At 34.5% G+C, this 14,603-nt stretch overlaps 1 protein-coding gene across 1 annotated transcript in view; it reads left to right on the top strand.

Annotated features, from left to right (window-relative positions):
• Window positions 1-232: 232 nt before the first annotated feature.
• LOC122738710 (peroxiredoxin-1-like) overlaps window positions 233-14,603 on the top strand; it is a 74,482-nt gene continuing 60,111 nt past the window's right edge. Inside the window, exon 1 of the mRNA XM_043980653.1 lies at window positions 233-383. Within this exon, the coding sequence (XP_043836588.1) occupies window positions 233-383 (151 nt within the window). The remainder of the gene's footprint in view (window positions 384-14,603) is intronic.

Raw genomic sequence — 14,603 nt, 5'->3', positions numbered from 1 at the left:
GAAACACTCTCTAGGGTGGTATTATCTTTATCTTAAGGCAAGATCAAGCAAAGGAGACTGACAAGGACTGGAAAGAGCAGTGTCATGTAAACCTTAAAATAGGAAATATCAAGAAGAAAGTGGTCGAAATGTCAAAGATTTCAGGGAAGTCCAGAAGGGTAAGATGTGAAGCCATTAGATTTGATAATTAGGAGACCATTTGAAACTTTGGAGAAAGCATATTAGTTGAATGATGGAGTTGGAAACCAGGTTGCAGAAGGTCAAGAAGACAGTGAAAGGAAATAAAGTGGAGGAACTTTTTGTAAGCAGTCTTCTCAAGAAGTTTAACCATAAAAAGAAGGAAAGATTAAGGGAGAGTTTTTTTGAGGATGGAGGAGACATAGGTATGTTTTTATGCAGTAGGGAAGCAACAAATAGACAAGAAGAGTTTGAAGACTGGTGAAAGAGCAAGGATGGTAGAGGAAGAAACCTCCTGGAGAAGACAAGATGGAATAGGACAACTTGAGTGTGTAGAGAGCAAGAAGAAGGGCTACTTATTTATGTGATACAGGGATAGATAGTAGTAGAAGTCATCTGAGTGATAAGAGATGTAGAGGAAAGTAAAGGGAGCTCCAGATGAATGATCTCAATTTCTTCAGTGAAAAACCTATTCTCTCTATGGGAAATTTGAAGATAGATGAAAGATTTGTAAAAGCTACTGTGCTAAGTAGGATAGTGAATTGACTGATGAGTGTCCTGTTGTGTGCACGAAATTGAGGTTATGTAAATGTGTAGTGGACCCATTCAGTCTAGTTTTAATATTTTTTTTCCATTTTTATTCGCTATTAAGAAATGTTTAATTTAAAGGCTGGCAGTGACCTGTATTCACTTTGAAAAATTGTTTAGTGCTTTAAATGCTCCCAAGCTTCTCCATTTTCTAACATCAACATCCTAGTGATGCTATCTGGCTGAAAATAATGGAATCTCATTGAATCTTTATAGTGCCTATAGACTGCAACATATTACCAATTCAATGAAGAACAGTGTTAAATATAATATCCAAAAGATTAATAACCAGAAAAGAAGGTGGATTGGCATCAAGAACAAAAGAAAACAGAAACACATTATCCGTGTAATGTTGAGAGATTTATAAAAAAGCTTCCATTATATTGGGTAGACATCCTCTAGAGGTTTTATGAGATTGAATGGTCATGAAGTTAATTTTCTTAAGTCCATGCCTTGCTTGACATGAATATTCCTATAAAGTAGCAATTCCTTTCCATATTTTTAGGATGGCTAAGGGGCAGATCAATTTTTTTCTCAGGCTATTAAGTTCCTTAAAGTTTTAATCAAATGTCCAATTTATTTTATTCTGAATTATTTTTTAAATTAAATTTATTGAAATTTTTAAACCAACAAAATTGACTCAACAACTAGTCATATCTAAATTAAATAACTTCCTTGACTAAACAATGACATCTTTTCCATGACTCCTTCTAACTCCCCAACAAGATTCTTTGTCCATTGATTCTCATTCATTTTCATTGTAAGTAAGTTTTCCATTCTTGATTGGTTTTTTTTCACTTTGCCTTATTTTGTAATTTCCAGATTTCTTTGTATTCTTTGTATTTGTTGGTCTTGATGATTTTATAGTATTCCATTAAATTAATGTACCTGAATTCATTTAGCCACTCCCCTACCATTGGTCATTTAGTTTTTTGTAGTCATATATATTTCTATGGGCAGCAAGGTGACTGAAAAATTCATCTTCCTGAATTTAAATCCTGCCTCAGTCACTTACTAGCTGTGTGACCCTGGGCAAGTTGCTTAAACCTGTTTGTCTCATTTTCCTCATCTATAAAATAAGTTGGAGAAAGAAATGGCAAATCATGCCAATATCTTTGCAAGTAAAACTCCAAAGGGGGTCAAAAAGAATTAGACAGCACCAGCCCTGGATTCAGGAGGACCTGAGTTCGAATCCAACCTCTGACACTTGACACTTAATAACTGTGTGACTCTGGGCAAGTCACTTAACCCTCATTGCCCTGAAGAAGAAAAAAAGAATTGGACATGATGGAAAAAGAACTAAACAAAATAAAAAAATTATATTTCTAAGAAAGCATTTGAAGATATAACTATTTTTATTGCTTTGTTTGATAAGTGATTTCAAAAGATAGAATTATTATGAAAGAACATGTGTAAGGGGCTAAAATTCTAGCTATACTGTCTAAAATAACTAATGAGTGGTCACCAATAAATTATAGCAAGAGTTAGACTTTTAAGCATTTATTAAGGAGAATAAGAATTTGGTGAAGAGAAAGAAAAAGGCCTAGTTTCATCTTTTAAAGGAAGAGAGCAGGGCAGCTAGGTGGTACAGTAGAAAGAGCACCGGCCCTGAATTCAGGACTACCTGCATTCAAATCCGGCCTCACTTAACACTTACTAGCTATGTGACCTTGGGCAAGTCACTTAACCCCAACTGCCTCACCAAAAAAAATAATAATAATAATTTTTAAAAAAGGGAGAGAGCATTCCTAGCTCTGTTCTCCGCCAGAGTCCACAGGAAAGAGAGTCAGAGCGCCAGCCTCCCTCTTCTTCTTCTCACAAGCAAACATCACTTCCTGACGCCAAAGAAAAGACGCATGGTCCTGCCCTCAGAGGCCCTCTCCTCATGTTGGAGCTTTCCTACAGTAAGTCTCCAGCAGGTGGTGTCATTCCAATCATTACACATATTTATTTTTGTAATTTTTGCCACATACTACCAGATTGCTTTCCCAAAAGATTCTACATTTTACCATTCCCCCAGCAATGATTTTATCCTCATTTCAATTCAGATTAGGATGTTCTGATGGCAATAGTTGCATTATAGAAAATTATAGATCAAAACTTAGAAGATGAGCATTATCGAGAAAGCATTTAGAAAAATAAAGAAGTGCCCATAATTTTTTAAATAGCACAATAGTTTTATATGTCCATGATTTTAAAAGAGAACCTGAGTTTGGAATTCCAATGGTTCTAATTATTACTGTTCACATCACACTTTGTTGTAGCTCTTTAGGATTTTTACTGGGGATTTTTTAAAACACCCCTTTATTCTGTGGCTCATCTGATAGGATATTGTTTGAGAACTTATAGCAAAAGAGTACCTGATATTTAAATAGAGGCAGTCAATGCTCATGGCTAGACTGTAGTAAAAATGACAATATTAATCTGTCCAAGTCTATTTCAGATGTTTTAGGGACTTGGAGGCCCTCATAGATGAGATGAAGCCAACCAGAAATGATAAAGATATTTTTATTGTGAGCATTTTAATGCACAGAAAGGAAATTTTGAGTCACTTGAGACATTCAGGAGCATAGGAAGTAAAAGAGTAGTCTAGAGCAAAAGATATGTCTAGATATCAATTACTAAAGAGACAGGGATACAGATGGGACTCAGTCACAGGAGGGAATAGGATATATCAAAATTTCAATAAATCAAGAGACAATAGTACATGAATGCCCATTATTGGGTGTTGATATTAAGTCAGGGGATCAATGATTTCATTAGAGGTTACTACTTGGGCTTGGTACATTCAGGTAATTTCAAGCTCTTACCATCCCTAATTGTTTGATTAATAGGAGACCTGGGTCCTTTGTCCTTCACACAGCAGAGCAGCTTGACATCCTAGGATGGCCTATACACTATGATAGCTTCCCTCCTGGGTAATTAATGCATAACAGGGAATAGGACATGAGTATGTTTTGATGCTATTCCTGGATTGGGAGAGACTGGATAGTTGGCCTCCAGGATCCTATAATGGAATGTAATGGAAGTACATTAGAGACACCTAGTGAATGTGTAAACATTCTGTAACTTATTCTGTTCAGCTTGCCATATGATGGACAGAATTACAATTGAAGAACTACAAATGGGGAGAACCTTCAAAAAAGCTTTAATTGGCCTTGGCTTCTTTGCTCATGATTTGACTTTTTGCTGATAATGCAATTATAAACAATTAGAGATTAGAAACACTGTTCTAAGGAGAAAAGTAAATCTTTCTTTATAACTCTTGATCCATTCTAAGTCTGCCTGCTCCAGCAAATTGCCCAAATATCATCCTTATTGTCTCTTTAATCTTCTATCTCTCATCATCTACTCACTCTTTCATTGCTGCCAACAAAAATACCCTTTGGACAACATCCTTAAAAATCCTCACTTAATCTGAGTATAACCACTAGCTATTGTCCTATGTTATTCCTCTCCTTTTAGGCCAAACTCCTTGAGAAAGCCTAAGTGCCTCCTCTTCTTCACTCATTCACTTCTAAACTCTTTACTATGGGGTGTTAGATCTCATGATTTAGGGGGCAGCTAGGTAGCACAGTGGATAGAGCACCAACCCTGGACTCAGGAGGACCTGAGTTCAAATCCAGCCTCAGACACTTGACATTTACTAGCTATGTGACCCTGGGCAAGTCACTTAACCCTCATTCCCCCACCAAAAAAAAAAAAAAGAAAAGAAAAGAAAAAAGGGAAAAAAGGACCTCATGATTGAAATGAAACTGCTCTCTAAAATTACCACTGATGATAATTGCACAATCTAATGCTCCTGGGGCAGCTAGGTGGCACGATGGATAGAACACCGGCCCTGGATTCAGGAGTACCTGAGTTCAAATCCGGCCTCAGACACTTGACACTTACCAGCTGTGTGACCCTGGGCAAGTCATTTAACCCCAATTACCTCACACACACACAAAAAAATCTAATGCTCCTTTCTCAGGCCTCATCTGTGTTGGCCTCTGTAACCTCTGTCTCTTTTGATCACCCTCTTCTCCTGTATACTCCGGCCTCTCTAGATTTAAGTGGCACTACTCTCTCCTGGTTCTTCCCCTACCTGTCTCCTCCTTTTCAATCATTTTTGTTGGATCTTTGTTGATCACACCCAGAAACTGTGGGCATTCTCCAAGGCTCTATCCAAGGTTTTACTCTCTTCCTTTATAATATCTTGCTTGATTATCTCATCTTCTTTCATGCATTCATTCCATCTTTTTGCAGATGATTTCAAGATCTATATATCTAGCCTTAATCTCTGAGCTCTAGTCTCAAATCAAAAAACTGCAATTTGGATATCTTGAACTAAATTTCTCATGGGTATATCTAAAATAGAATTCTTTCTTTTTCCCTCCTACCCCCAACCCCTGTCCCTTTTTAGAACTTCCTTATTTCAGTCAAGAGCAGCACCATCATCCCATTCATATAGCTTCATAGCCTTGGAGTCATGGTTGACTCTTGTGTTCATATCCAGTCTGATTTCAAATTTTGTCTTTTCTACATTCACAACAGCTCTCAAAGTGTACCTTTCTCTCCATTAAAACAGCCAATAGTCTGCTACAAATTCTTATCACTTTATTCTTGGACTATTGTAAAAAGTCTTCTGATTGGTCTGAAGTCGCTCTCCACTATAACTCATTCTCCATTCAGCTGTCAAAGTGATTTTCCTGAATTCCTATTGATTTATTCACTGACTAATCTCTCACCTGGTAGCTTCTGAGACTCTACTAAGTTATCCTTGGGAGGAAAAGCAATTACTTCTTCCCAAGAATATCTAGCTCTCTCATCTTTTGAAAAAGCCTCAAATTTAATTTTAATTTATAATTGTACAGATATCCTTTTTCCTTCCTTTTCTCCCTACTGTTATACTCTTCCATTCTTCCTTATCCTAACAAGGGTAAAATCTCTTCTCTATTTTTGACATCACAAGGACAGAGCATGCAGGCTGTCTACTTGCCATGTGAGAAGCCTATCTCTTTTTTATTTTTGTCCATATATTTCTTTGATAACATCCTTATTTCATAATTGTTTTGTTGCAATGTGTTGCAACCTCAGTGGCTGAACTTTAATTTCAGTGCTTTGGGGAATGTAATATTTCATGACTCACAATCATAGTAAACAATATTGGTACTTTACTATGGGGACCATTGGTTCATGAAGAAATTTGGAGTTATTAAAAGGAACTTCCCATGTAACAAAAAAACATAAATAAAATTAAATATAAAAAATAAAATAAATTAAAGAACTTCCAAATTTTCCAAAATCAATCCAGCTTGCAGGCTTCTGAATTGAGTCCAACTCATTGATCATTTGTCTTTCATATATTTACATGAACATCTTTATATTTATGCATATATGTATCATTATAGACATGTATATCATATATTGACATATATATGCTGTGGAATGAGCTCAATCAATTGCCCATTTAATGTATATCATAATATAAACAATATGCATTCTTCATGCATTTTATTTATAAAAGGCTGTTTATTCAGAATGTTTAAAATTAAAGTGCATTTGCCATATTTTTAATTAATATAAAATATATGTACATATATATGAGTTGCATAATATTTGATAAATACAGGCAAATCAGGTTGTTAACTTCTCTCAGTCACTTCTCCAGATTTTATAAATAAATTCAGTGTTGTAAGTTCCCTAGATACCATCCCCAATATAATCCTTTTTTCATGAGGCCCAGGGTCGCACACCTACTAGGTGTCAAGTGTCTGAGGTCAGATTTGAACTCAGGTCCTTCTGACTCAGGGCAGGTTCTCTATCCACTGTGCAACCTACCTACCCCAATCTTTTTTTATTTTTAAATAAATTTCTATTGATGTCTTTTGAAGGTTGTTTTTAACATCATCAAAATTTTTCCCAGTACCAAGAAAGGCATCCCATCCAATATAACAAATAATATTTTAAGGAAAAAAGTTAAAATTAATAAAACTAATCAGTACACTGAGAAAATTCGAAAAATGTACAACGTACCACAACCATCCAGAACTGCTTCTTCTGCAAAGAGATGATTTGGAAATGTCTTCTCATATTTCTTCTTTTGAACCATGCTTAACCCTTACAATTTCATGATATTAACTTTTGATTATTTTGTGATCCTACCTTGTTATAGTTATGGTACATATTGTTTTCTTTACTCCGCTTACTTCACTCTGTATCAGTTCATGTACATCATTCCGTGTTTCTTATAGTTTTCATATTTGTCATCTCTTCCAGCTCAGTAATATTCTATGAATTCATATACCACAATTTATTTAGCATCTACTTTATTTCCAGTTCTTTAGTATCACAAAAAAGCACTGCTACAAATATTTTGCTAAATATCATTTTGCTATTATATATAGTGATTATGGAACTTCTTATCAATGGCCTTTTTGAGTCTAGTAGTGAAACCTCTAGATCAAAAGGTTTGAACATTATAGTTATTTTATTTGAATAATTAAAAACTGCATTTGAAAATAATGGTACTAATCCATAGCTTCAACAACATAGCATTAGTGCAATGTGTTCCTACAACACCTCTAACATTTACAATTTTCATCTTCTGTCACTTTTTTTGTTTTTGGTAAGGCAATGAAGGTTAAGTGACTTGCCATGGGTCACACAACTAGTGTCAACTGTCTGAGGCAGGATTTGAACTCAGGTCCTACTGAATCCAGGCCCAGGGCTTTATCCACTGTGCCATCTAGCTGCCCCCAACCTTCTGTCATTTTTACCAATTTTCTGAGTGTGAGTGTTCCTCTGATTTACATTTCTCTTACTATTTAGAGATTTCTTATGGTTGTTAATAACTTGTAATTCTTATTTTGAAAGCCATTTGTTCTTATCCTTTTTCTACTTATCTATTGGGAAATGGCTTTTGGAAAGATAGATCAATAGATGCATGAATATATACAATTATAATAAAATAAATATGAAATAAAACTTTAGAGTCACAAGAAATATTTTTATTACTGTTTTTCTTCAAAGGTGTAATGTGCTGTGTATGATTGATAGTTTAGGTTTAATATTCAAAGAAAATGAGACATTTGTAAATCATTCATTAGTTAACTGAAAAAGATTTATTTGGTGATAGCAGGAGGATATTTCAATTAGGGCAAGCATTCAGGACCCCTAAAATTGATTTGGTTGAGTGAAGTTTCCTTGCCTCCATTACCCTTGGTGTTCCGCCAATCAGAACAAGCCCTGGAAAAAATGCAAATCAATCAAGTAGCATTGTATATTAAGAAGATATTTTTATATAAAAAAGTATAAGAACTGAAAAGGGAATGGAGATAAGTTGGAAGCATGGTGAAAAACATTTGAGTTAAGAAAAGTAAAGGTGGAAACAGAAGTGATACTGTTAATAAAGTAAACATCCCTTAGATAGAAAGTTAAAATGATAAGGTGTTCAGGAATCAATTGCAAACACAATGTTTGCATGATATAATCTTAATGAGGGACTTCAATTACATAGATATTTGCTAGAGGTCTGTACCTTCCAAAATCAGAGAATTTAGTATTTCTTGATTTAATTATAATTTCATCATTCACAAGGTGAAGGAGAATTATGTTCTGTATCTCATTCTCACCAATATGAGGGAGCAGAAATTATGGAACTATTAGGAAGAAGTTACTATTCAGTATTCAAATCTGTGATAGAAAATGAGTGGAAAGCCAGACAATGTCACCTATGTACCCTGGAATTCCGTGAGCCAGACAATGTCAGATATGTACCCTGGAGGTAGTTGGCCCAGAAGGAATTAAATTCTGAAGACAAAAAAGGAAATAATTCCAATGAGGAGGAAATGGGAGTGTCGCATAAAGAAAACACTGTAAATTCACAAAAAATTTTAAAAGTCATGCAGAAGATGAAAGCTAAGGCAGGTAGGGCAAGATGAATACATAAGTGTGGCATTGTTTTATAAGAATAGTGTCAAGAGTATTAAATCTCAAAATGATCTGAGACCAACAAAGAAAAGCTAAGGACAACAAAAACAGTTTATGTGAAAAAGATCTAGGAGTTTGAGCAGACTTCTGGCTCAATCTACCAAGAATAAAGAGGTGATAGTTCCTCTGTACTCTGCTTTGGAAAGACCACATCTATATAATTTTGTTTAGTTCTGGGATCCACAGCTTAGAAACATTACTGTGTCCAGTGGAAGGGCAATCAGGATGGTTGAGGGCCTTTTCCATGCCATTTGACTATTGGTTGAAGAAACTTTGGATATTTAGCTTGGAAAAGAAAAGACTCGGTGGCATATCATAGTTGTTGGGGTTTTTTTTGTGTTTTGTTTTGTTTTGTTTTTTGTTGTTGTTTTGGGGGTTTTGGGGGGGCAGGGCAATGAGGGTTAAATGACTTGCGCAGGGTCACACAGCTAGTAAATGTCAAGTGTCTAAGGCGAGATTTGTCCTCCTGATTTGTCCGGATAATGTCCTCTTGAATCCAGGGCTGGTGCTTTATCCACTGCACCACCTAGCTGACCCCTTTATCATAGTTTTTTAAAGCTAGCTTCTTAAACTGTGGGCCATAACTCCATATAGGGTCACATAACTAAATCTGAGGGTGGCAAAAAAAATTGGCAACAGTAAAAAGGTTATGTATACCTATTTTATGTAACCAGGGTCACATAAAAATTTCTCGGGTGAAAAGGGGTCACAAGTGAAAAAAGTTTTAAAAGTCCTGTTTTTAAGTAATTCATTTATTATATAAAAGGGGGATGAGATAATTTATGCAATTATAATATTATAGAAATTTTGAAAAACTTCAGAACTCTGATCAATGCATTGATAGTGCAAGAATGAAGATGATATATGCCATTTCCTTTCTGACAAAAAGGCAACGATCTTAAAAAGTAGAAAGATGCATATATTTTGGACAAAGTTAATATGGGAGTTTTATTTTGCTGAACTACATAGCTATTTCTTGAGGGATTTGGTTTTGGGGTTTGTTTATTTTTAAAATTTTCTGAGGGGGATAATAGGAGAAACATTAATAAAAATGCTAATTACTCAAAAAGTGAAAACATTTTTAAAAGAAACTAATCAGGGGTAGTTAGGTGGCACAGTGGATAAAGCACCAGGCCTGGATTCAGGAGGACCTGAATTCAAATCCAACCTCAAACACTTGACACTTACTAGCCGTATGACCCTGGGCAAGTCACTTAACCCTCATTGCCCCACCCAAAAAGAAGAACAAGAACAAGAACAAGAACAAGAACAAGAACAAGAAGAAACTGACCATATTATAAATGAGGTTCCCCCTTACTGAAGATCTTGAAGTGAAGACTGGATTGAATATACTGTAGAACTAAATTATAGTGGATATTCATTTTCTAACTAGATAGCTAATAAATTCATTACTACCTCTGAAATTTTGTGAAATTGTGACACTATAGTTATTATATCCGTTTTGTAGATAACAAATATGAAACACTAGTAAATGTTAGAAGTAGGATTTGAACCCAGACCTCTCTGACTTTAATTTCACTAAACATGTTCCCATTATTTTTCTGCCACAAAATAATAGTCTTTAACCATTTTAATAATTTGATATTCATTAACTATATAGCTTTGTTTTAATTCTTCATTTTGGTTGCCTTTACAAGATCTTCCTTCTGAAAGATGAAAATCATTGATGTTCATGCATCATTAGTCTTTATATACCCTAACAGAGTATCAAACTCAGATTTGATAAAGGCACCATAAGATTAAAATATAATTGGGAAATGTTTAAGAAAATAAATTAAAATATAATGCAATATATAATGTTAAATTGTGGTTTTCTAAGTCAATGTAAAACTTGAAGATATCCTTCCAATTTGAATTTGACACTACTGCTCAACAACTAATGTCGCCACTTCTATTTCTGAAAAGTTGAAAGAAGTGCCCAGCAAGTGGTGGTTTCTAGTGTAACAACTGCTTAACTGTTCAGGGAAAGGGACATATTATTTGCCCATTTTAGTTAATCACTGCTTTGATGCCACAGATATTATCTAAAAAGAAGGAAAACAGTTCTGTCAAGCAGAATAATTGATAATAGTTGAAAATGATGTTTTACAGAGATGATGTTTTTCAGAGAACATTCCAAATGATTATGTGAACCCACAAATGATGATCTCACACTTAAACCAGACTTGCCCTTTCTTATCTAACATTTTAAATTTTATACCATAATGATAAAATTGGCTTCTTAAGGTTACCTAGTCTAGTTTTATTCCTCTAGCCAGAAACACATCCAAGGCACCGACCAAAAACTTATTATCTAACTTATTTTTAATGATATTTAATGAATTTTTTTTTATTTTCTTTGATAATAGAGTCTAATAACACTTATTGCCATGGCACACTGCCATTACTGTTCTCCCATATTTCTCTAAGAGGGTGCTTCTATCATATGTGGACAGTCTTGTTCATTTAAAAGGGCATAAATAAGGACAGTTGTGAAAGAACTGCTGAAAAAGCAGCTCCACCAACAGCACTTAGGTAAAAATGGTTAAAGTGTTCTCAATTTCTCAGCATCTAATTTGCATACATCTAACATAAGGACTCTGACATTAATAGCTGGTAAACCTTGATCTCTAAAATTGTTTGGTGGCTATTAAATGGATTCATATTTCCTGGATGTGTATTGTCTGGCAGAAATTGGGGTTCTGATCTATTACCATTCAATGAAGTCATCTCACTTAAAGAGATTCTGTTTCACAGGAGTGGAGTTAATCTTATGGCTCAAATAAGAGTTTAGAGCAGAGATGACCTCAAGAAAGATCTTTGGTCAGATCTAGGAAAGGATTTCAGAGCTTGCACTCTTGGAAGAGCTACCTGGATGAAGAAGAAGACTTTGATTTTGCTGCTTGGAAGAAAATACTAGAAGAGGAAAAGTTATATCTTTGTCTTTCTCTGTGCCACCTCTTACTGCCTGAGAAGTTGAAACCCCTTGGAGCCCTGCCAAAAAGCAAAGAGTTCCTAAATTCCTCCCTTGTCCATAAATCTGACAGATAGACAAATCCATACTCCTTTAATTTTCTTATGGTATCATCCTTTATGTGTAAATTATATACTCATTTTGACATTATTTTAGTATACGGTGTGAGATGTTGGTCTATACCTAATTTCTGCCATACTGTTTTCCAGTTTTCCCAGCAGTTTTTCTTAAATAATGAGTTTTTGTTCCAAAAGCTTGGATCTTTGGGTTTATCATATACTACATTACTATTGTCATTTACTATAGTGTTGTTCCTATCTATTCTATTCCACTGATATACCTCTCTATTTCTCAGCCAGTACCAGATTGTTTTGATAAATACCGTTTTATAGTACTGCTGGACCACCTTCTTCTTTATTTTTTTGATTGATTTGCACGATATTCTTGAACTTTTGTTTTTCCAGATGAGTTTTATTATTTTTTCTAGCTCTATAAAGATATTTTTGATAGTATAGAACTAAATAAATTAACTTAGGTAGCATTGTCATTTTTATCATATTGACTCTGCCTACCCATGAGCAATTAATATTTTTTCCAATTTTTTTAGATTTTGTGAAAAGTGTTTTGTAGTTCTGGTCATATAGTTGCTGTGTTTGTTATTTATAAAACAGTTATCTACCTGTATTAAAAAAACTGCCTGTTTAAAAAAAAAAGGGAAAGGATTTAAAATACTGTTATATGTACTTGAATATATCTAGGTATATCTAAATGTAATAACATAGAAAATATACATTATATGTGTCATATATGTGTGTATATTATATCTATGTTTGATATATATATATAATTTAATTATATATAACAAATAAAATAAAAATAAACAAAAAAAGCAGAGAGCTTCTGTTTCATCTTCAAAGAGCCAAGATCATAGATTTGGAAAAGCTATAGGGGAGACCCCAGGCTTAGAGTTCCTGCTTTTACTGAAAGTGTATAACATTACCTCAATAGTCCAGAAAAACAATGAATTTAGTGGAACAGTTATTATTATAAATCATTTTGTAGACAATACCTGAAGGAGACAGAGCACAAGATCGTGTACATTAAAGTTGGGAGTTGCTTTAGGCCCATATATACATATACATATACATATATACATATATACATATTACTTATTGCTATTGTTCTGTAAATTTGTGCCCTCTCTCCCACAATGGACATCATGCTTCAGTGTAAGAATGTGTCCTCGGTTTGCTAGTGGACTGTTATGTTAGTACACTTGCTTTGCCTTCTTTTTAGTGAATGTTTATGATTGAGAGTGAATAGGGTGACTTGGTCAAAGAAATCACACCAATGAGAGCTCAAAAGTTACAGTAGTTAGAATGCATTCCCCCCCACTACAATTACCTCTAGAACTCTGAGAAGGGAAATCATAGTAATGTGACTAAACTTACAGGCTTAGAGTTCCTGCTTTTACTGAAAGTGTATAACATTACCTCAATAGTCCAGAAAAACAATGAATTTAGTGGAACAGTTATTATTATAAATCATTTTGTAGACAATTCCTGAAGGAGACAGAGCACAAGATCGTGTACATTAAAGTTGGAAGTTGCTTTAGGCCCATATATACATATACATATACATATACATATATACATATTACTTATTGCTATTGTTCTGTAAACTTACTAACCCTGCATGATACCTAATAGACCCAGTGCTTAGCAGCCCACAATAGATTCTTGGAGCTAGCCTAGTGTAATGGAAAGACCTCCAGTCTTAAAGTTCGAAAACTTGGATTTTACCTTTTAGTGAGCTCCATTTTCCTGGTATATGCACTGGGAATAACAATGCATTCACTACTTATTTCACTGTGTTTCTGTGAAGATACTTCTAACATATAAAAGGTATGATCATATTTATTTATTACCTAATTACATTGCCTCTGATTTCTATCTTCTTTCCATTTCTAATGAGTCTCTCTTGTATGTATGGATTTTTTAAATCCTTTTTTTCTAAACCAACAGTCTCACAAGCTAACATATCCAAAGCTGACAAATTTTCCAGTGTCGCTAGAACAATCTACAGTAAAAAATGAGCAATACTTCAAAACTTGTTACACTGGAAAAGAGATAATCAATGACTATCCAGGATTTAGCACTAGTCATCTTAGTTCCCATTCTACATGAACAGGATTCCCCAAGATTAGAACTATGAGTACTGGTCCTTTAAACATTCTGAATGTAAGGGAAGGAAGAAAAATGGGAAGATCCTAAGATCATAGAGTCTTAAACAGCCAGAGATATCATCTAGAAATATCATCCCATACTCAAGGGATGAGAGTCATCAAATTACACACCTTCCTCTCCTCCAGGGTTTGGAAACCATCAGTGTATATGTTTTCCTCTCATCCCTTAACCATTTAATCCAAACCTGAATGGTACAGGATGTATTGTTTGAATAATGTTGAAATACCTTTGCTATAATCTTAGATAAACATGGCACAATACTTACAGAGTCAAAGTACCTGAGTTCTATTACTACTTCTGACTTTTACTATCAACATGACCTTGATCAAGTCATTCAACCTCTTTTGATCTTAGTTTCCTCATTTATAAAATTAATGGGGTTGAATTAAATAGCCGTGAGGTCCCTTCCAGCTCTAGATATAGGATCCTATTATTTCACTTCCCTGGGTTTCATTGGGAGGCAGTGTGGTATAATAGAAGGAATTCTGGTTCTGGATTAAGAAAAACTAGTTCAAATCCAAGCTTTTCCACTTATTACTTGTATGACCTTGGGAAAGTTACTTAAGCACTCTGAACTTCAGTTTCCTTATGTCTAAAATGAGAGAGTTGGAAAAGAAGGCTTTAAAGGTCATTTAGTAGTTTAA

Source organism: Dromiciops gliroides, chromosome 2, assembly GCF_019393635.1.
Source record: "Dromiciops gliroides isolate mDroGli1 chromosome 2, mDroGli1.pri, whole genome shotgun sequence".
Classification (NCBI taxonomy): Eukaryota; Metazoa; Chordata; class Mammalia; order Microbiotheria; family Microbiotheriidae; genus Dromiciops; species Dromiciops gliroides.
Note: the sequence above shows the minus strand (reverse complement) of the source record. Positions and strands in the feature narration are given on the sequence as shown.